We start from the raw sequence: 27601 nt of genomic DNA, 5'->3' as shown, positions 1-27601 counted from the left end.
TCGGTGGGTGAGAGAGGGGGGGTGGCTGACAGGAACACAAGTGGGGAACCTGGGAAGAGGAGGATCGGGGCTTCTCTGTGCAAAACCATTGCACAGAGCAGGAAAGTATAACATGTTTGGGAGTCGTCATCTGAATTTCTTTAACAATCTGTGTATCCTAAAGCCTTGACTTTCGTGAAAGGAAGCACTTTTGTGGTCACACCATTATTTTTGAGGGAAAAAAAAATGAACACTTTCTGGGGTGGATGTCACATTTAATGAAGAATAATATGTTTGTCTATTTTGAATATTCGGCCTGACACTAAGCGGATTGCTGTTTGGATTAAGAGACATTAGTATTTCCATGGATTTCATTGCCTACTGTAAAGAAGATTTGGTCACTTTTTTACTGATGTACAATTGTGTAGAGAGTTGTGTTTTATGAGGAGTTTTAGGTGGTTCTTTTAGTACACAATCTCTCTCCCTGATCGTTGCTGTAGTTTTGAGATAGACTCTAATAGCTTTGATTAAATGTAGACAATGAAGAGTGATTTGCTTTGGTGTTCTCATTGAGGTGGAAGACTGATGCCTTCTTGGGAAGAAAGAATGCTCTTGGTTGAAGGACAACATTTGTTTTATGAAGTATAAGAAATGGATCCTTACAGAGGGAAGACATCTGACAGACATGATAGCAACCAAAAAGGCTACACTGCAGGAGAAGTCATCTAAGGGAATATCTCTGATGGTTTCAAAGGGTGGTCTCTGCAGGGCAGAGAGAACCAAGTTAAAGAAGAACTCCAGGCAGAAATGGTTTTCTGTGTAAGCGCTGGTGGTTTCCTACCTTCAGCAAAGATCTTGACATTTTTTTTCCCCCAGTACATCTTCTACAAGAAAATTGAGGTGCATTACATGCCCTGTTTTCCCGCAGCCATCGTTCGGGTCTCTGCCCGACTGTAGTTTCTTAAAGTGAGCAAAGATGCAATTCAGTCCCTGCCTGATGAAGTGGGCAGACCCAGGAGTCTCAGACTCCCGGTCTGAACCGCCCACTGATGTGCACGTCATTAGACAAACAGAAGACTTCTGGTCTGTTCCGCTTATTTGACCTAATTTACTGACAGACCAGGAGTCTCCTCCTCTCTCTCAGCAACCCAATGTAGATTAGCACTTTGTGGGCGAGTACGTAAGCCCATATGGTATAAGAAATATATGCCTAATGTACCCGCCAACATTCTGAACTGAAACAGAAAGGAATGGAGGGCCTTGAAATAACAGATCTTGGGAAGAGACAAGGGATTGTGTGCTACAAGCCTCAGTTTGTCTGTGTACCAGGCTAGTTTGGTGTGATTAGAAACAAAGTTTTTATCTCTCACTCTATCTTGTGGAGCAGCTGTGGCAAAATTAGCACTAATGGGAAAACAGAGATTAGCCTGGCCTAGAGGATACTCTGTCTTGGCTACAAAGAGAGAAAGTTTGTTAAATCTGAAGGCTAGGATATCTACATTCGGAGTCCCCATTTCTGACATCAGATTGAGGATGTCTGTCCCATAACCCCTTTATCTAGTTGCTAGAGACAGAGGTGGTCTACTTTCCAGTTTTACACTCCTGAGATTTGGTATCCAGGGATCACTGGACAGTAAGTTTCAATTCATGAGATTACCTGACCTGCTTCTTTCAAGGTTGTCTGGTTCTTGTGCCCCCTGGATGCTTGATATAGGCCACAGCTATGACATTGTTAGGTTGCATCCTGATTGGGTGTACTCTCAGAAGGGAGGTCAAATGTTGCAGAGCCATCTAAACTCTTCTGAGCTGCAGGATATTGCTGGCAAGCTTGGTTTCAAAAGACAACCATAGAAAACTTCTCCCCACCTGAAAGACTGGTATCTAATGTTAAACATTTCCAGTGAAGGAACGAAAGATCTCCCTATTGTTAAGACTGTCTTTGGAATATATTAACATAGGGAGTTCCCTTGCTTGGAGCATGGGTAAATCAAGAAAAAGAGCATGCCTGTTCCAGATCCACAGGATATTGTGCTGGAAAGCTCATGGATAAAATTGAGCAAATGGTACAGCCTCAAAGGAGGCTACAATCAGGTCTACAAATCTCATGGAGAAATCTATTATAGGATAAACACTAGATGCACAAAAATTGATTTGCGTGCTTCATCAGTCTGAATGAAAATCAAAAATTAAAAAAAAAGCCACAACAATATAAACAATTTATCTTTATTCACTAACGTTTTATCTTTTTTAAGGATTTTTCCTATTTTCTCTCATTGCAGGATGTCATTTTACCTTAATCCTTGAGCATGGGCTCTGAGAGAAAGAATTCTCCTTTCTGGATGTGTCCAGGACTAGACTGAAATATTCCAGGAGAAAAGCAGGCTGGAGACCAAGTTCTTTTTTCCCTTTTTGTAAATAACTAAACCCCCCCACCCAAACCCTTCCCCCCTCAAGCCTGGAGCATCTGAATGATCCTGTGGACATTTGTTGAAAGCTTGATGGGAGAGGAGTCCTTTAGGAGAATGTCTTTTAGACAGCCTCCGACCTGGATGCCTAGAATTTTGAGAAGGACAAGAAGATGTGCTAAGTCCTTTGTGAATACACTGGGAGCAGTACGATAAACTGGAAGGGATTGTCTGCTACTGAAAAGTTTAGCAAGTGCTGATGAGGTGGATATATGGGAACATATAGATAGGTAATTTGGATGTCTACGAATGCCACATGTTCCCCTTAACTCAGTGAGGCAATTAGAGACCTTACAGATTCCATGCAAAATTATGGAATTTGAAGGTATTTGTTGTGGAATTTTAAATTCAGAATAGGATGAATGCCCCTGCTGAGTTTAGGTACCATAAACAGTTTTGAATAGAATCCTTTCAACCTGTCTAATGCAGGTACTTGTACAACTACTCGCTGGTACAAGAGCTGGTTCAGTGCATTCTGCAAATCTGATTGTCCTTGGGCATTTTATGGTTGATTTGAAAGAAGAAAAGTGGTGAAGGGGTAAGTATTGAACGCCATTTAGTACCCAACTGAAACGTCTGTGACCCAGTGAGAATAAAACTGTAACAAACATCCCCCACTCTTAGGAGTAAGGATACTCCTTCATTGGGAAGAAGGCTATGGGAAACTCGCTGGGCTTTGTGGGCCAACCTTTGTGCTGAAAGGAATGGTGAACTTAGGTCTTGAACATGAAGCCTGGGTAGAGCCATTAAAAGCTCTGTATTTTGAGTAGGTGGAGTCTCCTGAGGATGGGAGGTTTGGGACCTTCCACTGTGGGAGTAAAACCTTCCCTTTTAAGATAACTTTGATGAATTGGTCAAGAGCCTCTCCTAAAAGAGGTCTTCCTTGAAAAGGCACACATATGAGGTGTTTTTAATAGACAGCTTCAGTTGTCCAGAATTTTAGCCACAAGATTCTGCACATGTGAAAGATTAGAGCCATTCTGGAAATCTATCTCATGACAGGTGTCCACACAAAAGTGCAGAGATGCTTGAAGGGCTGGACCTGCAAGAGTGAAGAGCCTTTAAAGCCCAATTCCAGGTTCGACTTAAAATATTTTGTTGGAAACCAAGCTGGTCCAAATGAACTATTAGCATTATTAAATAGATAGTAAAGAATATCATATTTACTAGTTTTAAACTCCAGAAGTCTTCGGGGGGGGGGGGGGGGGCAGGAGGGGTTTCCCCAGCTAAGCACTTTCTGTGTGCCTGAGCTAAAGGCAGATGGATTCCAAGACGTAAATTCTACATGAATCATCTGCCCTTACTCAAGATGACCACTATTAGAAATGCTAGGGAGTTGTTTTTTTACGCGATTTCTCAGAAAAACAAAGCATGGAGACATGGATTAAATAGCATTGTTCATTCGTGGTGCTTGGATGCAGTGTACTTCAGCTTTAAAATTCAATCAAACCTGAAGTTAAGTTTTAAGAGTGTCTCATATTTTCTGTCTGCAGAATCTTTGAGAATGAACATCTTCAGTAGGTACAGTGAGATGTTTGTTTAGTACTGAAAAAGCAGGATAAACAACAGAGATAGACCAATTCTATGCAAACTCTCTTTCCACTGGAAAGAGTTCGGCAAAGAATCTGGAGGTGAGTGAAATTCCTGTCTGAAGTGATGCAATCACATCTGTTCATGAGCGGACAATGTTTTGAAAGATTGTGCAGGTCCCTTTGGACCCAAAGAGGAATGGAAAGACCGAGTAGAATAAAGCTACACAATGCCAAGAAGGCATGTGGCATGAAGTTCCTTCAAAATAGCAGCATTCCAGGGAAGAAAAATCTTCAGGATCTAGCTCCAATACTGTCTCTATGTCCTCCTCATTCCCTTCTATGTCTGCCTCGTCTAGGGCAGGCATATCGGGATGTGTCTCAGAAAAACAGGAGTAGGAGCAGAGGCATGAAGAAGAGGCATTTTTGTGTACTGCACAAAGATGGCAGTGTTAAAGCAGTTATTTGTCCAAGAAATTGTGACATACTGTAGAAAATTTTGTTTTTGTTAAATAGGCTACTTGTAGTATGCCTGAAATAGAGCAATAATTAGATGCAGAGATTGGTGTTAGAGCCAGTTCCTGCTCTGATGAAAGAGGTAGATTGCCAGGGTGAGATTGAGAGTTGTGTTGGCCTTCAGCAGAGCAAATGTTCTCCGCCATAGCTACAGGGTATTCTGCTGTGGGGTACTCATGAAGTAGGGTACAAAATATAAGGTAAGGGTGTCCAGAAAGAGAATGCAGCAATCCAGCTGTAGCGTATCTTCATGGTGAAATGACGTGAAGAAGCCCCTGAGTACCTTAAAAGGGTTCTAGGTGGAAGTGCACCATATATGTTTAAAGGGGTACATTATCTCACCCAATATTTTCCTATCAGAGAAAAAAAAACAAGTGAAACACAACAACCTCCAAAGTCTACGAAAACAAGGTCTATTTTAGCTCAAGTTTGGACACTTTTTGGAGTTGATGCTCTATTATGCATCTAGATGCAAAAAAAAAAAGGAAATTTGAAAATTGTTTAAACTTGTTTCTCTAAACAAGATTTGATGGAAATAAATATAATCTAAGGCTTCATTAACATGTAGGTGTTTTGTATCGTGGGCAGAATCACCGTGATTCTGCCTGTGATCCCAAAACGCTCTGCAAAACTGACAAATCACTCCAATCTTTTTCAGGTACCATTCATTTCAAAATGGCAAAAAACGTGGTGCAATTATGCCTCATTTGCCGTGCAATATATTATGTTGCAATCGCGCAAACTGCACTACGCAAAGCTGCTTGTTTTTGGCAGAATTGCACCCGCGTTTAGGTGCTACTGAAAATAAATGGCACCTGAACAAGCATGAAGCGATTTGCCAGTTTTGCAGAATGTTTTGGGCGAGTCGCAAGAAGAAAATATGTGAACCTAGATGATGGAGCCTCAACCTGACTGACACTTTTCTCACATCTTGTCAAATTTCTAAATTGACTCAAATTAAATTATTACAGTATGCTAATGTTGGAAAAAGTCTCACTACATGTAATATATTTAAATACCTGGCAGCATAAAACTAAAGTGACATTAATTTTTAGATGTGAGGGCTGCATTCATCTTCTTTTTTTACTTTATTTCCTTTATGTTCACCTGGTGATCCTGCTAGTAAGCCTGCTATTTTCAACAGAGCAATCTGTCCTGAAGGTGTAGCAGTTAGGGAGCTGGGACGAACCATTTAACACTGACAGGGCTGCTTACAATTCTCAGTTTTTATGTAAAATTAACGGCTTAAACAAGTGTTTGCTGAAGTTTGGCTTCAATTACTTAAGAGTATTTAAATCTGCTAGTGCCTCCAACACTCCCCTTCCAAAGACTGAGAATGCAGCTGTCCAAAGATGTCCCTGTTGCTCCTTCATCCAGAGAGTAGGCACTCTAGGTATGTTAATGGCCAGATGGCCAGGTGAAAACAGACGGGAAAAAAGCCTATAAAATTAAAACTAATATGACCGCCACATCTAATAATTAGAATAATTCTAATAACAGCTGCAATACAATACATTTTTGGTTGGGGTTTTAAAACTGCGTTATTATGCTGGTAATAAAGATTTATCTGCAGACAGTGGGGTTGACCTACTAAAGGTAAATAGACTAGTAACTTTGCAAGGAAGTTTTTCTGAGAGCTTAGTGAATGTGGTGAAAATTCAGTTTGCAAATACCTACTGCAAAGTTCAATAGATCTTGCAAAGTGAACAGTCTATTTCCTTTTAATAAGTCAACCTGTGTGTTGCAAATGGAACATCTGATGCAACTAAAACTTTTGGGTAGTTTGGCCACAGAATTTCAATTAAATGTTTACTTTGACAGAGGTCCTCCCAGCAGTTTTAAAAAGTTACTGTTTGAAAATTGCTGAGGCACTGCTTGAAATTTGTGGATTTTTTTTTTTTTTATTTAGTTTATTTTAAAAGGTATGAAATAACATGGCCGTAAAAGACAAAGACAATGTTAAAAGTAATCACAAACAATGCATGATGTGTTTTCACAACTGCTAACAATAACAGCTGGAGAGTTTACAAGATCGGAAACATGCAAAACGCAAAACATAGAATATACAACAGTATTTATTATTTACAGTGTATAATTTACCTTGTTGTTCATAAATGCCTTGAGGCACTGTATGACTTTGTGCTGGATTTGTTTCTCTATTTTCTCATGGCTGAATGAGATTTGAAAAATTAGTCAATTCAGAGAATAATCTACAAACAATAAAAGCAAAACATAACTTCAAATATACATAGTGCATATTCATGTACATGTGGATAACATATTTATTAAAATTTATAAACCTGATCATTATTCCGGGGGGGGAGGGGGAAGACATGCCCTGCACCAATATTTCATTGCAAGTGCTCAAAACTTCAATTTCTGAATGGTGAATCTCTGAAAACAGTTTTAGGTCTAGTTGTCTCTTTCCTAATACTACAAATAGGCATTTTTCACACACACACATATACATGCACACACACGCGGTTGTGCACATTCTCAGAATTATAAAATAAATCACTTAAATGCCCTGATCAAAATTTACATACACTATATATATTATATATTTAGCCTTGGTACAGACATACAAGGTGACACACACAGGTTAAAAAGGCAATTAAAAGTGAATTTCCCATATCTGTGGCTTTTAAAATTGCAATTAGTGTCTGTGTATAGTCAGTGAGTTTGTTAGCTCTCCTGTGGATGCACTGAGCAGGCTAGATACTGGGGCATGGGGAGCAGAAAAGAACAGTCAAAAGACCTGTGTAACAAGGTAATGGAACTTTTTAAAGATGGAAACAAATATACAAAGATATCCAAAGCCTTGAATTTGCCAGTCAGTACTGTTCAATCACTTATTAATAAGTGGAAAATTTGGTGATCTCTTGATACAAAGCCAAGGTCAGGTTTGCAGCCACAACTGCCAGAAGAATTGTTTGGCATACAAAGAAAAGGTAACCTCAGTAGGAAGACAGACTGCTCTGGAAAAGGGCATGTGGTTATTTCAAGGAGCACAATACCTAAACAAAAATTAACTGCATAGTTGATTTGCCAGAAAGAAGCCTTTACTGTGCCAATGTCACAAAAAATCCTGGTTACAATATTCCCAACACCACCTTGACATGCTTCACTGGTTTGCTTGTGGAATTGGTGCAGTAAAAGTTTTTTTCTGGCAACTCGACCATGCAGCTCATTTTTGTTTAAGTACTATTGTATTGTGCCCCTTGAAACAACCACACTGTTTTGTTTGTGTTGATTTACTAAAACTGGAGAATGCAAAATCTGGTTCAGCTGTACATGGTAGCCAATCAGCTTCTAACTTCAGCTTGCTCAATTACAATTTGGAAAAAAAAAAATTCTGGAAGTCAATTAGTTCCTATTCAGAGTTGCACTAGTTTTTGCACTCTCCAGTTTTAGTAAATCAACCCCAGTGTCTTAGGCCACCCATAGACTGTTAGAATATCAGATGGTTCAGCAGGGACCAGCTGAGATTCGAACCATGTATGGGCAGGTTGAATGTACCCAAGTTTATCAATCAACCCAAGTTTATCAATCAACTTGGGTACAATTAGACTGTTGGATTTTACATGCGATTATTGTTAGTAGCTAATATAGCCGCTAGCAGTAATCACTGTGTGCTCCCGGTCGGGACGGTTCCCCTTGCTCCCCAGAGGGAGAGCACAATGGCTCTGTGGGAGGAATTCCCCCATCAACACAATCCGGAATCAAGTGATTTTCTTTGCTGCAACCTGTAGTTGCAGGAAAGAAAATTACTACATCTATGGCCGGCTTTAGCAAAATCTTAAGAGGATCAATTGAAAAAAAAAAAAAAAAAACACACACACACGCACACTGACTAAATGTGGACAGCCCACATATCGCTACATATGCTCTGACCCTGAATATGGAAACATGTAAGAGTACTAGCAGAATCATTCCATAAGCAAGGTTACAGCAACAAAATCATCAGTACAAGCATAAACATTGACTTGAAAACCCAAAAATAACCTCTCCAGTACAAAAGGAGAAGAAAAGAAAATAGCCATGTACCTCTAGTAACCAAATACAATTCAGTACTAAAAGGGATAAGAAACATAATCAAAGAGCTGCAAACCATCATAACAGAGGATGACCCTCTGAAATAAGTATTCCAACCCTCCTCCCCCCCAGTGGTTGCTTTCAAGCAACCACCAGAGCCTAGACACAAATAAAATTAACATAAAACTCCCTTCCAATTACAGGGACACACACAGAAGCAAAACTTTCAATCACTAATGTTGCAAACCATACAGTCAAATATTACAGGTTCATATGGTACTGTTCCTCCAGTAATGTTACGTACCTCATTCAATGCAAGGAACTCAACCAAATATTTTTGATTTTGTGAACTGGAATAGAAATTTCATTCCATAGTACACTATTTTCCTTATCTTAACAAGTGTGCAAGTGACTTTTTTTTCCCCCAGAGACTGTCCTATATAACTTTATAATTTTTTTCATAAACATTGTGTATAACTATGTTGGACCAAGAAAAGAAGGAACACCTTGAAAGCTTGTTGGTGCAAAAAATATTATGGACAGTACTCAGTTGCTTTTGTTGCAAGTACACTAATATGGCTTCAATCAAATCATATGATTGTAGAAAACAAAACAAAAAAATCAAACAAAAGGTGCATGGTTTTAGGATGCTGGAATTATGCAGCCATGAGTCACATAGTACTTTGGTAAGGTTTTAAAAATATTACTACTACAGTCCATGTATTAGAGACATATTTAGACCAAGTTTAAGAACTATACCTTTTTGTGGTTTACTTACCCGTGAAAAGCAATAATTTGTTTGTTAATTTGTTTAAAGTTGTTGTAAAGGCTCATTCTATGCATGAACGTGAAAAACCTGTGTGCAGGAGTCCCTCCAGCCCCACCCCACATCTAAAACTTATCTGAACCTCATTGCGATCCAGCAATGTGCATGAGAGCCTTGGCACTCAGGAAACTCTCCCTCCTCATTGACTGAGACAGCAGAGGGAGCCATTGGCTGTCAATAACAGTCAATGAGCTAATGGCGATGGAGAGGGGGCGGGGCCGAGACACAGCTCTGAGTGCAAATGGACACACAGAGCATCAGCACAGGAGCGAGCTTGCTTGGGTGCCCCCATAGCAAGCTGCTTGTTCTAGGGGTAACCGACTGAAGGGAGGGGCCTGGAGCACCAGCGGGGAACCCGGGAAGTGGAGGATTGAGGCAAAACCACTGAACAGAGCGGGTAAGTATAACATGCTTGCTAACTTTTTTTTCCCATCTACAAAACATAAGAGAAAGCCCCATGTGAAAAGATGTCAAACTTCTACATGTACATTAGTTGACCCTCAAGACCAGTTATTTTATTTATTCTTTTTCTTTTGAAACGGGTAGAGAGGAATTAGAACACCAGTCAGATTTTTACTGTTGTCTGTGTCTTTGTTGGGGCAGCTCATCCACTCTATTTGTCCTGGTGGCCATTATCACTGAAAGTAGAAGAAAAAACCAAAATTTGAGTGGTCATGAGAAGAATGGGGGGGGGGGGATATTCCAATGGGTACACTAGTTCTGGAGCTCCTGGTGACCAGAGACCAATAATTTCCCTTAATGTGGGGATTTCCCTTCACTTCTGGCTACCTACACTATCAGGAAGAAAGTGAAGGGAAACATATGAAGGGAAAAAAACCTGTCAGGGGTTATAACCTTCCTTTGCTCTATCCAAAATGTAAAAAAAAAATGTATTGCCTTAAAGTATATGTGAACCCTCACCTTGTAAAACAACCCATTCAGCTTAACCACCTCCTGTCCATTGGACGTACCTGAATGTCCTTGGATGGGAAGAGTGATATCTCGGCCATCGCTGCAGCGTTGACAGATATATATTTTAGAGCTGGCGATTCAGCTTCTTGTAAAAAGTAATCAGAGCAGTTGGATTAATTTTACAGGTAGTGGAAATGGGTCACCGCCCTAGCCAATGACATCACATCATGCTATGATTATATAGTGTGGCGGTTTTCGGAGTCTGTGCTACTCTGTATCCATTACTCCGTAAGTCTCTGTCTGTAAATTATTGAAATAAACTTGTGTGGTGGTATAACACTATGCTTGCTCCTTTGGCTCTTTTCTAACAATATGTATACCGTGCTGCACCATTGACCCTACAGTGTCCAGATGGATGGAATGTCTAAGGACCTCATTGGCTCACATGGGTGGCTCTTAAAGGCATATACACAGGGAATGCTTTTTGATCTCTATAACTAGAGATCAACATCTTTCAATACGAGGCAGAGTGTTGTATGGTGTCCCATTTAAAGTCTTGATTTACTTCATTGGCTTGGCACGTTTTGTTCCAATTTTTGTATGCGCTGTTTGATACAAACTCATTTGCACAGTTGCATGCAGGTATTTTTTAAATGTATTTGAATACTTTTTTCATGCATTAATTCCAGAAATGTCTCAAGTGTACATTGACTGAAATTATGGGCAATAACTTTTTATGACACTATACACTTTTCTATAGTTGGTTGTGTATTCCAGCTGTCAGTGTGTTGCATCCAAACATTCACCAAGCGCAAAAAATACCTTTATACTATTAGTTTTAGTCAGTAAGATAGCTGGCATAATTTACATCTTTGTGTTCAACATTCTTCTCCCTATCCCATTTTACATGAGTCTATCAACTTTGGAAATAGATTTAAAGGGTATATTTGAGAACTAGGGGATTATTCAAGTGCACTGCAATTTCCAGCCAAATATTATGAAATTGGTCGCTAAGGGACTCATTTATTAAATGTGAGAAGAGGAAAATTATAATAAGGATGAATTTACTTGATTGCATTTTCTAAAGACTGAACTTAAAACAATTGGAAATGCTTATAAATGGTTCAGGGCACAAAACTGACATACATCAGTTGGACAAAGGGTTTGTTAAATGCATTATTCAGAACTGCTAAAGAAAAGTATATTTAAACTTGTGTTATCTTTTACATGATATCGTAGGCTTTGATACAAGTATTCTTTCAGAACTTGAATGAGGATAGAGGTAATACAGAAATTTAAATACATCAAGGGAATAAGAGGTTTGAAATAACATTTTAGAGTATGGAAAGCACTTAAACATGAGGGCATACGTGAAAGCTAAGGGCTAAGCCCGAGAGTAAAGTAAAGAAACACTGCATGACTGACATTGAACGCATAGAATAATTGAACATTTAAATCTGTATCAAATATTTAGAGCTCAGAAAAAGTGTTACAGAGAAAATGACCTAGCTAAACAATTAACTAAAGAGAAAGTGGTAATGCTTCTAACAGATAGGCTTGCTTTCTAAACAAAAGGTGAATAAAATCTGCTGGTGTCGAAAGTACCAGAAAGGAGGGAGAACTTTATCTGATGCGGCACAGACCGTGATAAATATGGTATTTTTATATTCACCATAAAATGCCTTTTACTTTAGTTTTCATTGAGGGACAAATACTACAGTCTACAAAGAGACTGGATACTAAAGCCAGCCATACATGGACCAAAATTCAACCAGTTCAGCAGGACCTGGCCAAACGTCGATCTGCCTAAGCAATCAAAAAGGCCAACCTCAACTTCCTATAGCTCCACCCTTACCAAATCTACTCAAACCAATGCAGTAAAAGTGTGAGACAATGTCAAACACCAAAAAAATAAATAAATACTGGCAACATGCTCCACAAATAACAGAAAATAGGATTTTATGGAGAGTACAAAATAATCTCAATAGCTCCGACACAGCACTTCTACAGTTGACATGATAGGACATCTAAAAGCAGTCTATAAAAAGATGGGACACACGCCAACAATAAAACAAACAACAGTAAATAAAGTGCACAAAGCCTCTTGCAGAACATCACACCAAAACTAGTATTTGCTGATGTGGCCACATCTAACCAGAAAACTCTGCAAAGATATAAACCAAAACTCAGATGACAGTTTACAGACATGATAAAAGAGATCCGGTTCGCAAAATTGCGCTCACTGCTCTAGTTGTGTAAAGCAAGCCATAGATTATGCCATTTTCTTTCCTGCAAATCGCTTAGTCAGTCAGGATTGATGGGGGAATCTCTCCCGCAGTGCTATTGTGTCGATCACTAATGCAAAAAAATCAGACAAGCTGGCTGTACTGAAGTTGATTGATGAAACAACTTCAGTACAACCAGCTTGCCCATAGCTGGATCAAATCTTAGCTGGTCCTTGCTGAACCATCTGAAATTTTATCCATTTATGGCCAGCATAAGCTGTAACAGAAATGCTTAAGGCATATACCTGGACAATGATTTGTCTAATCAGTCTGATGATGGTAACAGAGTACATATGACTCATCTGAAATCAAAAACCAGGAATTCAACTTACAAAAGGAAGCTGTGAGGTTGAGAATATTAACTTAAGACAACAAGTTCCACTGTCCACCGAAGAATTTATTCCACCTCTTATCACTGACAGGCTTTTTGTGTCTCCTTGGTGACTATGTTCCTGCATTCAGTAGGACGGAATCCACTCTATAACAGAAATTAGATCACAGCAGCCAAAAATTAAAAAGAATTGGGAGACAGTGACCAAGTAGGTTTCATCCCTGGGAGGCAGGCGGGAGGTAACGTTCGTAAGGTGGTCCATCTTATACATTTTCTACAACAGCCGAATATCCCGGGATTCTTACTGTCCTTAGTCTTTGATTGTCTATCCTAGGAATATCTGCGGTTTGTACTGTCTCGTTGTGGTTTTGGGGATTCTATTCTTTTTTGGATTCAAGCTTTGTATTCTTCCCCTTCGGCTTCCGTTAAGTACGCTTGGTATTTTTTCAGATCTCTTTTCTATTTGGCGAGGGACGAGACAAAGCTGCCCCCTGTCCCCGGCGCTCTTTGTCCTGGAGCTTGAGCCGCTGGCTTTGGCGCTCAGGACCGATTTTATTGTATCGGTGGTTCCATACGTGGGACAGGAGTTCAAGTTGAACCTTTTTACGGACAATGCTCTCTTGACTCTCACTAATCCCCTGACAACGCTTCCAAATTTGCAATAGGTTCTTGAGCGCTTCTCCTTGATTTCGGGTCTCCGTATTAATTTGGATAAGACGGTCGCTCTCAATATTACTTTGGCCTCAGATTTGGTTGTGCACCTACAGTCCTACTACTCTTATAAATGGGCTTCCTCTTCTCTTGAATACCTAGGCATTTGCTTGACCCCCACCTATGACTCATTGTTTGCTGCAAATAATTAACCATTGCTTCGCTCTGTGTCCTCTCTTATGCACTCTTGGCATTTTCCGCAACTGTCTTGGATAGGACGGGTTAATTCAGTGAAAATGACCATCTTGCCAAAATTGTTATACTATTTTTGCACCCTCCCAGTGCGGGTTCCTCATTTTCTGTGGCTGATTCAGACAAAGATTATGCGTTTTATCTGGGCCGATAAGCGCCCCAGAGTGTCCAGAAATACGTTTATTCATAGACTCCAGGCTGGTCTTGGAGTTGCTAATGTAACAAAGTATTATCAGGCAAGCCAGATTGCCCCGCTGTCTATGTTGCATGCTTCCTCAGACGTTCCTCTCTGGGTCCTGTTGGAACTACCTAATTGTGTCCCTATTGAGACATCGACGCTTCTATGGCTTCCCCCTGTCCTGCGCCCTATGGCACTGAGTCCGATTTTGCTCTATGGCTTACAAGTGTGGGACTCAGTACGGTACTCCAGTGGCCTGATGTCACCTTTCTTGCCTTTGCTCCCAATTACTAAAAACCCTCTCTTTCTCTTTCCATTGGGTTTAGACCAACCAAGGGCATTTTCTTAGTGGGTGGCCAATGGTTTTTCGCAGGTTCAACACTTTTTGATTTCTCAGTCCTTCCCTAACTAGAACTTTCTTCGGGAGTTACGGGATGTCTCTTCGGCGGAATTTTTCTATTACCTTCAATTGCAGCATTGGCTGATTTCACTGCAGGGCACTTCTGCTTTCCCGTACCACAAATCTGCCTTTAAACTCCTTTGCCAACAGCGTCTGGGTACCCCGGGTCTTATTTCCCTTCTTTATGCAGCTTTGAACTGACACACGGCGCATACTTCTCTTTCATATGTTGTTCAGTGGGAGTGTGACCTGGGGGCAGTCGTAGATCTGGAGGACTGGAATAGGGCCTGGTCGCTTATAGCTAAATGTTCGTTTAATACGACCACGCTGGAGGCAGCATACAAGGTATTGTTTCGTTGATATTGGGTTCCGGCTCGTTTGGCCCAGGCGAACACTGCCTGCAGTGATCGATGCTTTTGGGGTTGTGGCCATCGTGGTGATCTACTGAATATCTGGTGGTCATGACCGAGACGGTTTCATTTTTGGTCTCATGTGTTTGGCCTCCTTTTCACCTTGTTCCTTCTTTCCATATGCCAGGATGCTCTGCTTCATTGTCCCATACCGGGCCTCTTGGCTCATCAGCAGAAGTTTGGCTTCCTATTTGTTTTTGTCGGCCACTAGAACAATTGCTCAGGCCTGGAAGACCCCGTTTGTCCCTCTTCAGGGGGTGCGGGACCATATGACCACTATGATGCTCAATGAACAGATGTCAAGTATCTGCAATGACTCCCAACGTAAATTCTTGAAAATATGGGAGCCATGGTTGCAATATGCCTTTCCCACGTCCCCCCCGGCTAGACTGGGAATGTGATGTTGTTCGGTATTGGCGTTCTTGGACCCCTGCTCTTGGTTTTGTAATCTTTTTTTCTTTTGTACTTCTCCTTTCTTTCCTTTTTTTTTGTTTTTGTGTGGCAGTGGATAGCTGCCTTTAGTTTGAGTTACTATCAGTGTTATACTAATGTTTTCTCATATAAGTGCCATTGATAGCCCCTGCGTGGGCGCACCTTTTGCTCTGTTGGTGTTAGAGCACTGTTTTTTCTATTTTTTATGTGCAATTCATAGCCCCTGTGTTAAACTGTTAAAAATTAATAAAAACTATTGAAACACAAAAAGAATTGCGAGATCTGGAATTGGGAATCTGGTAAAAAAAATCAGCGAAGTAAGGATATCCATATCATCCAAACCTCCAAAATGTTGATTGTGAGCTTGAATAACACCAGAGACTAGTATTCCCACAAGAAAAGCATGACCAGAACTCCACATCAGGCAGATTTGGCTCACATCCATTGTGATAACTTTCCAACCCAGGGGAATAAATTACCTGCCTGCTGAAATAGCTGGGGAGTTGAGCCACCACACTATAAGAGCTTGAGCCTGTGGTCAGAGTAAAACCATACTGTCCAGAGGGGGGGGAACGTATCCAATATCAACAGAACCTGCTCCTGTAGGATTCTTTTGTGAAGCTGTGCAAATGGGATTGTTTTATGCAAGGGCACAATCTGCTCCAGAATCCTCATGCAACTCAGATAAGACTTGTGCAAGCCTTGAGGTGTGGAGTCTGTAGTCTTAACAGCTTTTCCTTAAGAAGGAGACCTATATACTCAAGGTAATCTGTTCATACCAGGAAGGACTTATAGACATACAAGAACAATCTAAGTTCTCAGAATATATTCTAAATTGGTTTGCAGGCCCAGCAATACCTTAGTATAGTATCAGAATTTTGAAATATTCAAAGACCAATAGTCCCTAAACGCTCGTAAAGGACCTTGGTGAATACTGCTGAGATGCTGAGGTTAGCACAAATGGGAAAGCTACAATTTTCCGAGGACCCTTTCAATTGGTCAAGAAGTGAGACCATGGATGTCCAGGGAATATCGGGATATGCAAGCAGGTATCCCCATGCCTATGGGAGCCAAAAAGTAAGCCTGATGAAGGAAGGTGAACACAGAACTGATAGTATCCAGCTAGAACTTCTGGGCACACACATGTATTGAGGTTGTTGAGGTCTAGACTGAACAAACACTTTCTTTGAGAAAAGATTCAAGTGGAAAACCTAAAATTGCCCAGTGGGAGGACTGGGAGGATTCATCCCTGAGATAACAGGGTGTGCATGGCCTTTTTGAGGTCTGCAGCAGCAGGAGACCAGAAGATTGGAAAGAAAAAAAACTCATAGGAGGTGGGGATTGGAATATTATAACTTGAGGCTACCACTTCTTCATCCAATCATTTGAACTGTGTCACCTCAAAAAAATCCACAAAAGCTGAAAAGAGTTACCCCACTTTGAGTGCTCCAAGTGAGGGTAAACCTTCATGAGGACAATGACTTGTCTGCAGGTTATAGATTTAATTTTTCATTTGTAATTTTGTCCTGTGTCACTTCAAAGAGTACATCCTCTTGTAGCAGGGACTTTTTAGAGGTGTGATCATCTATAACACATTTCAATCAGGGTATTCCATGCATGAGTAAACATCACTAAACAGGCTGAACTGCTGTAATACTGACACTCAGTGGCTGAATATCTCCTTGCCATGGGAACTCTGCCATACTGAAGTCTCTATCTGCTCAATCCAGCTCTGATAAAGAAGGGAGCACCCTTCGAAACGCGTTAGACTTCACCCCCCCCTTTTCGATTTACCTGTAACCCTGTTTGGATTATGGCTACTTATGCCTGTTATACCATCACTTTGTGAGTATATTTCCTTAATAATAAAATTAGTCACTATGTATTGCGGTAATGCGCAAGGTTTGTGCGCTCTCTCTTTCATCCTGTTCCATGCATGAGTACAGACATGAGTCTTGGGTCTGGAACACATGCTCCTTTTTGAGGTACTAAGGAGCATTTTTTTTTTGTAAATTAATTCTTGCTCCAAGGACTGCTTCAACAGACACTGTTTGGAACACTAAGGCCTAAGACAGGATGGAACACAGAAGTGAACCAGCCAAAGTATACATGGATATCAAGAGAGATTTGAATATATATTTCTGTTTTCAAAGTCAGAAAATAAAAAACAAAACAAAAAAAAACAAACAATGATGACTCCGTGTTAAGGCGCAGAACTGTGGATCCACCACAATCTTTCTAAATCAAGAGATTTAAATGATCATCCTCATTAAATAAAAGAAGATGCCATAGTTTAAATCCTTTGCAGAGTGCCTAAGACAGTAGGACCTCAGGCCAACACTTTGCTGGAGGATAGGGGAAGATTACTAAAATGTGAAAAAAAAAAAACCAAACACACACACAAAGAGCCTGAACAAAAGACGGACCATCTCCTTCTGTCAGGAAACAGGTTACCAACTGTTCATTCTCACTAAATAAAAACCGTAAGGAAGTTTTCACATTCAGTTCACTGGAAGGAAAAACCTTGAAACCCGAATAAGAGGACTTCAGTGGAAGCAAACGGTGACTTCGGGCCCCCTGAAGTCAGACTGCATCAAGTTGAGTAACCAGTTATTTAAACCTTCCATGGTATAGGATAAGGTTTCTACAGTGGGCTAGCAAGCAGTCAGAGTCGGGTAGTTATAATATTTACAGGTGTCCCCTAGTGAACGCATTAGGACACCGCAAATCTTAAAGGTGACACCCCACAAAAAATGACCAGAGAAGGGCTTCAGCAATGGCCATGTGGCAATTAGACTTTTTCTGCCTGGCACATGACAGGACTCCTTTGCTTGCAAGGTGGTAATTCACTGAGAAGTGAGAGGTGAAGACCGACTCACTGACCTTCGACAATAACTTTGGATGGCTAGGGTAATTAGGTTCTAGTCAGGTATTGCTTCAGACAGTAGGGAGCTGTGCTGTTTCCAAGGAGGCAGGAGAGATTGTAGATGTCTGTCCAACAATGCAGAGCTGAGTGCAGCAGCAATTTCAGTGTGCTCAGAAAAGTCCAAGCCCATCTAAATATGAGACTCTGTAGACTTTCTGTGACAATTCCCTTGTAAATCAAGACCTGGGAGAAGGGGTTCTGGCAGTTATGGCAATGTACTCGGAGATAGAAAAGAGTCAGCTGTGTTCCTAATAGGAATTCTCCTAGTACAGCAAGCCTACAGATAACACCCTACTCAGCAGAAGCTGCTGAATCTTCAGAGCACGTGCAGGTTATCATGTTTCATCTGCTTTGGACCTGGAACATGTATCTGCTGCGAGTCCACAGATCTCTAGAGATCTGACCTAACAAATACAGCCAATTCCAATGCAGTTGTAGACACGTTTCAAGAGTGCCTCTGCAGGAACATGGCCACTGCAGGTTTGTCAAAATGAAATTACTAATATTTTAGGAAATTGGGAAGACCTGTTCTCAGTGGCTGAACTTACATGATTTTAGACACCTGGCCTGAACCAACCAACAGCTATTGATTAAAGTGAAAAATTCCAAAAAAAGACCCTTACACCAGGAAAGCTGGAGAGAGACATCCCTCATCTTTCTTATTTTGCATTATGCTTTAGGCTACGTTCACACTTAAGCAGATTCCAGTACGCTTCACAGTTAGCAGAAACGCACTACAATCCACTTAACATGATTTACTATGGATCGAGTTAATATCTGTGCGTTTTGAGCAGCTTCATATTTTTGAAAGGGTTAAAGACATTTTGACATGGTGAGGGCATGTGGCCTGATAAGGTTCAGGAGGGGGAGCACACTCATCCCCGCCCCCTTTCCTGGCCTGCCGAGCTGCATGCCCGGATAAGGGTCTTGTATGGATGTAGGGTGAACCCCATGTGTTTTTTTTTCTATTTTGGCATGGGGTTCCACTTAAAATCCATACCAGACCCAAAGGGCCTGTTATGGATTGGGGGGGCAACCCATGCTGTTTTTTTCTTGAATTTAATGACCAGCAATTGTTTTCTTTAAATTCAGCTGTCAGCGGGGAATCCCGCTGACAGCTGATGACCTACCAGTTGCTAAGGACACGGCCGCCACACCTTAACTATTTTGGTTGCACAAATAGAGATTTATTTTGGTGGTATTTAATCACTACTGGGCGTTTTATTTTTTGCGCTATAAACAAAAAAAAAGAGCAAAACATTTGAAAAAAAAGTGTTTCTTTATTTCAAATATAAAATTTTGCAAACAGGTAATTTTTCTCCTTCACTGATGTGCATTGATGAGGCTGCACTGATGTGCAGCACTAATGGGCACTGATAGGTGGCACTGATGATGCTGCACCGATATGCAGCAATGATGGGCACTGATAGGCAGCACTGATGGGTGGCACTGCTGGGTAGCATTGCTGGGCACTGATCATCAGTGCCCTGATGATCAGTGCTGGTCTGTTTTCTGACAATTGCCTGTTATCGGCAGTACTTTCCTCATGCTACGTGAAAAAAGTGCAGCCGACAACCGGCAACTGCATTTACCAGGTGAGCTGCTGTGTCATTGTACACAGCTGATCACGTGGTAAAAGGCCGCTGTGATTGGCCTTTTACCACATCACGTGATCAGCTGTGACCATAGGACACAGCGATCACAGAGATTGTCAGGTGTGCGCAGCTGGGGGGCGCCCAGAAGGGCACATTCTGGGAGGACGTCATATGACGTCCTCCCAGAACTGGACAACTGCGCTGTAGCCGTCTTTCGGTTGTCCAGTGGCTAAACAATGAAGAGTCTAGTCTGAGGCTATACACAAATTAAAACTAATCCTGGTACATAAATTGTATCTGTTTATCTGCAGCCATCTCTTCTCCACAGCTTTCCAAAACACACATTTTACACAGTATTTCTCAGCAGCAGAAAGTGGGTTGCAGGGATCTGACATTGCACACACTGCAGAGCTAGAACGCAGAGCGCCAGGAAAATTGATAGCTGATTGGAGGGAAGACACACCCCCATCTAACAGGCTCATAGAGAAAAACACAGAGCTGACTGTACGTGTGGGGGTGAGGGTGAGCTGTCAACTTAGAGTTCTCTCAGTGACTCATGCAGATAGCAGAGAGACCAGAGCAAAAACCAGACTTGGTACTTTGGCATCAGGCAGTTCACTTTACATGTCTAAGGTATGCAATCACTTTAAATAAACAAACCAAAGTAATAATTATGACAAAAGTAGGGGTGTGCCAATATTTAGCATTGGTCAACTGTAGGAAAATTAATTATAGTTTCCTTAAACTACAATTCCTTTTAATTCTCGTAAACTGACTTCTTGGGGTATTATATAGCCATTTAGGATGATGTCCACTCGAAACCGGGATATAGCTGTTTTTATCAATATCTTTAAAAAAAGTTTTAGTATAAATCTGTCCATCATATTTATATAAGATCAAATTCAAAAAATTAACCTTTTCAAAATCTTTAGTAACAGTAAACTTCAACCCATAATGGTTTTCATTAATATAGTTTGAAAATCCTTCAAGATCTATTTCAGAACCCCTCCAAATTACTATAATATTGTCTATGTAGCGCCTATACAGCGCCACCTGTGGCCATTTTTCAAATATACATTCTTCTTCCCATTTATCCATAACAATATTAGCTACACTGGGAGCATACTTAGCACCCATAGCAACGCCCCTACATTGCTGAAAAAAAGTATTATTATACCAGAAGAAGTTATTCAACATCACAAATTCTAGTAATTCACAAATAAATGCTCTTTGAGTTCTTTTAATATGTGATTTATGTTTCAATGCCCATTTAACTGCTTTCAAACCATCATCTTGTTTAATGCTGATATATAAGGACTCAACATCAATAGTGACCAAGTTTGTTATTAGGTATTCGTATTTGGTGGGATGTGAACACTTTGGAATTATATTTAAAAGAGAAAATTACACCTAGAAGACTTAGATGGGATATACCTGCTAATGATGGATTAGAGGATAAGGATTTGATGGAAGAGTGGTTTTGTTTTTTCAACCACTGTGAGAGTAAACTTTTGGAGTTAATCATAAAAAGGAGACAGGTAAATTGAGGAAAGTAGAATCAAAGATTAAAGAACTTAAAGATATTATGTTGCCGTTTGTGGACACTGCTGAATATAAAGAGAGATCAAATGTAGTTCAACAATACATTACAAAAACTGATCAAGATACTAAAAATAAAAAAGTAAAAAAATATAACAGAGATACAGATGACTATAAAAGTAATAGAGTTTACAAATGGCAAGAAAATTTTAGTATTGAAGAAGTTGATTCTCGACAATCTACACCAGAAAAAGTCACAGTCAATACAAATTCGGTTAAGACAAAAACTCCCAATGCTCTCCAAGAAAAACGAAAGATAAAATTTCATGAAGATGATATGAATACCCTCGAATTGAATAATCCCACTCATAGACCTTCTTATGAAGGAAAAGGAAGGGTATATAGAGGGACCTTCAATTATAGGAGAGCAGGGAGAGCTAGAGGTAATTGGTTTCAGAGAGGAGGTTTTCAGGGTAATTTTTCCAATAGAGGGGGTTTTCAGGACCCGAGCAGAGGATGAGACCCAGAGATGAGATATTACAATCCCAATTACAGGGGATGGAATCAAAGAGGTACATATGGTATGAAAAACAATGGAGGAGGTATAGAGGAAAAAGAGAAGGTAAACGAAAACGAAAAGAACAGGAAAAGAGATCTATAGGCACTGGAATTTTTAATTTAAGTGATGTTTGTCTTACTGAAAAAAAGCTAAAAGTTTTAGATTTAGGGTTAAAATATATACCCAGAAAAAATGTAAATACATTTGATGTTTTTATTGATCTGCAAAAGTTTGTTAGAAAGTTGAACATAAAAAAAAATTTTCAGAAAAATAAAGATAATAAGAAAGAGGGGATTAGTAAAGTACCTGCAAAGGTCTACATGCATAGTAATCTGAAGAATTCTTCTACGTTTAATCCCAAAAATACAGGGAATGAATATTTAGATGTTTTTAAAAAAATGGTTGAGACTGAAATTAAAGATATGAATCTTAAAAAGAGATATTATACTTCAAAAGAACTCAGACAGGGTATTAAAGACTTAGATAAAAGAAAAGAGATTGTTATTAGAGGGGCTGATAAGGGTGGTAGCATTGTTATCTTAAATAAAAAAGATTATGAACTTGAGATGGATAGATTGCTTAAAGTTGAAGATACATATAACATTCTTGCATCAAACCCTACTAAAAGATTGAAGGGTAAATTAAAACTGCTGATTAATAAAGGTAAAGACTTAGGAGTTTTGAACGAGAAAGAGGCGAGATATTTATGTATTAATAATCTAAGAATTCCTACTATATACTACCTACCCAAATTACATAAAAATAAAAAAAAAACCCTGGTAGACCCATTGTGAGTGGGATTAATTCTATTTTCTCTCGAGTCGGAGAATACATAGATTCATTTTTACAACCGATAGTGAAGAACAATCGTTCCTTTTTAAGGGATAGTGGAGAACTTATTGGTATTTTGGCGAGTTTAGAGAATATTGAAGGTTGCTACTTGGTCACTATTGATGTTGAGTCCTTATATACCAGCATTAAACAAGATGATGGTTTGAAAGCAGTTAAATGGGCATTGAAACATAAATCACATATTAAAAGAACTCAAAGAGCATTTATTTGTGAATTACTAGAATTTGTGATGTCGAATAACTTCTTCTGGTATAATAATACTTTTTTTCAGCAATGTAGGGGCGTTGCTATGGGTGCTAAGTTTCTCTGCCTACAAGATATTATCACAGATGCTTGGTTTACTTTGCAGTTATCAAAACTGAATTTGACTCAGCGGAGATCACATTCCTCTTCTTCACAGCAAAAATGTTATAACATGAACAGAGTTAAGAAAAAGACCTTAATCCTAACTTCTACAAACCTATGAATACAGAATTAACCCCTTCAGTGCTAAGTTTCAAGAAGTTCAGTGAATAGAATAGAAACAATATTTTTTCTGATTGTTTGGAGTAGAATAGATCTGCACAAGAAGAAAGTGAAACTAAGTGTGAGGAGGAAGGGGCTGACAAGTTTCTTAATATATATATTTTGTTTAGCCAAATTAGTTAACAAACATGGATGTTTGTTTAAGCAAATAACATATGCTGTAATGTTATTGTTTCAGTTCAATAAATCTATTTAAATTGTTATTATTAAGGTAATGATTATATTTCTCCTTCCTAACTACAACAGAAAAGTTGTCCAAATATGAATGATTAACCTATTAAACTGGGGATAAAAAAACTAATATGAAAAGTTATTCTAAAAGTCTTCATCTACATGCATATTAAAGTTATACCAGCAAGAATTAGTCTTTATGTAGAAAACTATGATTTAAATTGTGATTTAAATCAGTTTGATTTAAATCAAATCCACCCTAAATATCAAGTTTCCACTCAAAAAATCCCTAAGGAGAAAAAATAAAAGAGAGATTGTCATAAAGTATATGAATTACTGATTGTGATCTAGATCTTAGCTCTATTTACTCACCTATCCAGAACATAACTGTCCATATAACATGTCTTGACACATGCATGTTCAAAGTCAATGGCTTACCAAGTTGAAGTGGAGGATAAAGACAACAGCTCCAGCGCATATGCCTCCAAACAAATTAGCAATGGTAGGTACTTACCTGACCATACCTATAGAAATACTTTTCTTGTCATAGTTTATTTAGGATAAAATGCTAAAAAGAAGCAGTTAGCTCAAGGCATTTTTAAAGAATTATACCGTATTTTTCGCTCCATAAGACGCACCTAACCATAAGATGCACCTAGATTTTAGAGGGGGAAAACAAGAAAAAAAAATTCTGAACCAGTGGACTACAGACATAGCACAGGAAATGATCAGTGGACTGCAAAAATAGCACAGGAGATGACCAGAGACTGCAGACATAGCACAGGAGATGACCAGAGACTGCAGACATAGCACAGGAGATGACCAGAGACTGCAGACATACTACAGGAGCTGACCAGAGACTGCAGACATACTACAGGAGCTGACCAGAGACTGCAGACATACTACAGGAGCTGACCAGAGACTGCAGACATACTACAGGAGCTGACCAGAGACTGCAGACATACTACAGGAGATGACCAGAGACTGCAGACATACTACAGGAGATGACCAGAGACTGCAGACATACTACAGGAGATGACCAGAGACTGCAGACATACTACAGGAGATGACCAGAGACTGCAGACATACTACAGGAGATGACCAGAGACTGCAGACATACTACAGGAGATGACCAGAGACTGCGGACACAGTACAGGAGATGACCAGAGACTGCAGACATAGTACAGGAGATGACCAGAGACTGCAGACATACTACAGGAGATGACCAGAGACTGCAGACATACTACAGGAGATGACCAGAGACTGCAGACATACTACAGGGGAGGACCAGAGACTGCAGATATACTACAGGAGATGACCAGAGACTGCAGACATAGTACAGGGGATGACCAGAGACTGCAGACATACTACAGGAGATGACCAGAGACTGCAGACATACTACAGGAGATGACCAGAGACTGCAGACATACTACAGGAGATGACCAGAGACTGCAGACATACTATAGGAGAGGACCAGAGACTGCAGACATACTACAGGAGAGGACCAGAGACTGCAGATATACTACAGGAGATGACCAGAGACTGCAAACACACTACAGGAGCGGACCAGAGACTGAAGACATACAACAGGAGCTGACCAGAGACTGCAGATATAGTACAGAAGATGACCAGAGACTACGGACATGCTACAGGAGATGACCAGAGACTGCAAACACAGTACAGGAGATGACCAGAGAGTGCAGACCATTTGGGGGGGGGGGGGCGGGTATCTGAATTTGACAGGTACCCGCTCCCTCTTCCGCAGAGTTGTCTTCCCCCCTTCCTCCCTGTAGTGTTGTGGGACACGTGACAGGTCCCACAAGACTACGGGGCCATTCACAAAGCGCAGTGCGTCTCGCACATGCGGAGTGGGCACCCGAATGTGAAGCCACAAGCTATCACAGCCGGGTGCCCACACTGAAGATGCCGATGCAAGGGGGAGAAGACAGCCGATGGAAGCAGGACACCGCTGGACCGAGGAACAGGTAGGACGGAGGAGCGGGTTCTTTTGTACAGTAGAGCCGAGCAGCTGGACCATTATTTTAACATGGTGGAGGGAATTCCGGGCCGGCCGCTCCATATTTGCTCCATAAGACGCACAGACATTTTCGCCATTTTTGGGGGGGGGGGGGGGGGGGATGTGTCTTATGGAGTGAAAAATACGGTAATTACACATTTGAGAAAAGCACCCCCATTTACATGTGCATTTCACATATGAACTAAAATGTGGAGAAAGCTTAAAGAAAAGAAAAAAACCTGTTGTGAATGAGAAAGTTATGTAAGCATTTTTACCAATAGCAGCAATGTAACAAAGGTTATCAGTCAATGGCATTTATGGAATGTTATTTTTTAAAAGTACTATGCATATATTAATCAAGCAGAAAAAAAGCAAATTACCTCTTCCCATCCACCATTCTTTCTAAAATATCGAGTAGCAATCCAAGGCCATCGTGACCAAAGTTTTCAACCCAGCTGCAAAAAAAAAAAAAAAGTAAACGTGTTAATATAGTATGCATAACTCATGCTACATATCAATATAATCTATTTGTAACGATATAAGATAAAAAAAAATCAGTATTTACAGGTGAAACTCGAAAAATTAGAATATCGTGCAAAAGTTCATTTATTTCAGTAATGCAACTTCAAAGGTGAAACTAATATATGAGATAGACTCATTACATGCAAAGCAAGATAGTTCAAGACATGATTTGTCATAATTGTGATGATTATGGCTTACAGCTCTTGAAAACCCCAAATCCACAATCTCAGAAAATTAGAATATTACATGCAATCAATAAAACAAGGATTGTACATAGAACAATATTGGACCTCTGAAAAGTATAAGCATGAATATGTACTTAATACTTGGTTTGGGCCCCTTTTGCAGCCATTACTGCCTCAATGCGGCATGGCATTGAAGCTATCAGCCTGTGGCACTGCTGAGCTGTTATGGAAGACCAGGATGCTTCAATAGCGGCCTTCAGCTCTTCTGCATTGTTCGGTCTCATGTCTCTCATCTTTCTCTTGGCAATGCCGCATAGATTCTCTATGGGGTTCAGGTCAGGTGAGTTTGCTGGCCAATCAAGCACAGTAATTCCACGGTCATTGAACCATGTTTTGGTGCTTTTGGCAGTGTAGGCAGGTGCCAAGTCCTGCTGGAAAATGAAGTCAGCATCCCCATAAAGCTCGTCTGCGGAAGGAAGCATGAAGTGCTCCAAAATCTCCTGGTAGACGGCTGCGTTGACTCTGGACTTAATGAAGCACAGTGGACCAACACCAGCAGATGACATGGCTCCCCAAATCAACACACTGTGGAAACTTCACACCGGACTTCAAGCATCTTGCAGTGTGTGCCTCTCTATTCTTCCTCCATAGTCTGGGTCATTGGTTTCCAAATGAGATGCAAAAGTTGCTCTCATCGGAAAAGAGGACTTTGGACCACTGAGCAACAGACCAGGTCTGTTTTTTTTTTAGCCCAGGTAAGACGCTTCTGACATTGTTTGTTGTTCAGGAGCGGCTTGTCAAGAGGAATACGACATTTGAAGCCCATGTCCAGCCTCAATCCACTCCTTGTGAAAGTCCCCAACACTTTCGAGTGGCCTTTTGCTGACAATCCTCTCCAGGCTGCGGTCTTCCCTGCTGCTTGTGCACCTTTTTCTTCCACACATTTCCCTTCCACATAACCTTCTATTAATGTGCTTTGATACAGCACTTTGGGAACATCCAACTTCTTTTGCAATTACCTTTTGAGGCTTTCCCTCCTTATGGAGAGTGTCAATGATGGTTTTCTGCACAACTGTCAGGTCAGCAGTCATTCCCATGTGATTCCTACTGAACCAGACTGAGAGAACATGTAAAGGCTCAGGAACCCTTTGCAGGGCTTAATTAGCTGATTAGAGTGGGACACTTTGAGCCTAGAATATTGTACCTTTTCACAATATTCTAATTTTCTGAGATTGTGGATTTGGGGTTTTCATGAGCTGTAAGCCATAATCATCACAATTATGACAAATCACGGCTTGATCTATCTTGCTTTGCATGTAATGAGTCTCATATATTATTAATTTCACCTTTTTAGTTGCATTACTGAAATAAATGAACTTTTGCACGATATTCTAATTTTTTGAGTTTCACCTGTATATACTACATATCTTCCTGCTCTATCTTAAACTTTCTAACCCACATCTTCAACCTCTCACTCTCCATGGGCACCTTTTCCTCCCTGCTCAAACA

General features: G+C 40.3%; 1 protein-coding gene across 1 annotated transcript in view; it reads right to left on the bottom strand.

Annotated features, from left to right (window-relative positions):
* The window catches only part of DIAPH3 (diaphanous related formin 3), a 1068692-nt gene that overhangs the window by 726410 nt on the left and 314681 nt on the right, over positions 1-27601 (bottom strand). The window contains exons 6-7 of the mRNA XM_089668393.1: positions 25766-25840; positions 6590-6659 (exon numbers count right to left, since the gene is read on the bottom strand). Coding sequence (XP_089524519.1) covers positions 6590-6659; positions 25766-25840 — 145 coding nt within the window. The remainder of the gene's footprint in view (positions 1-6589; positions 6660-25765; positions 25841-27601) is intronic.

The sequence above is a fragment of the Staurois parvus genome, unplaced genomic scaffold (genome assembly GCF_062004578.1).
Source record: "Staurois parvus isolate SC_StPar_1 unplaced genomic scaffold, SC_StPar_1.0 ptg000007l, whole genome shotgun sequence".
NCBI lineage: Eukaryota > Metazoa > Chordata > Amphibia > Anura > Ranidae > Staurois > Staurois parvus.
The sequence above is the reverse complement of the archived record's forward strand: the minus strand, read 5'-3'. Positions and strand labels throughout refer to the sequence as shown.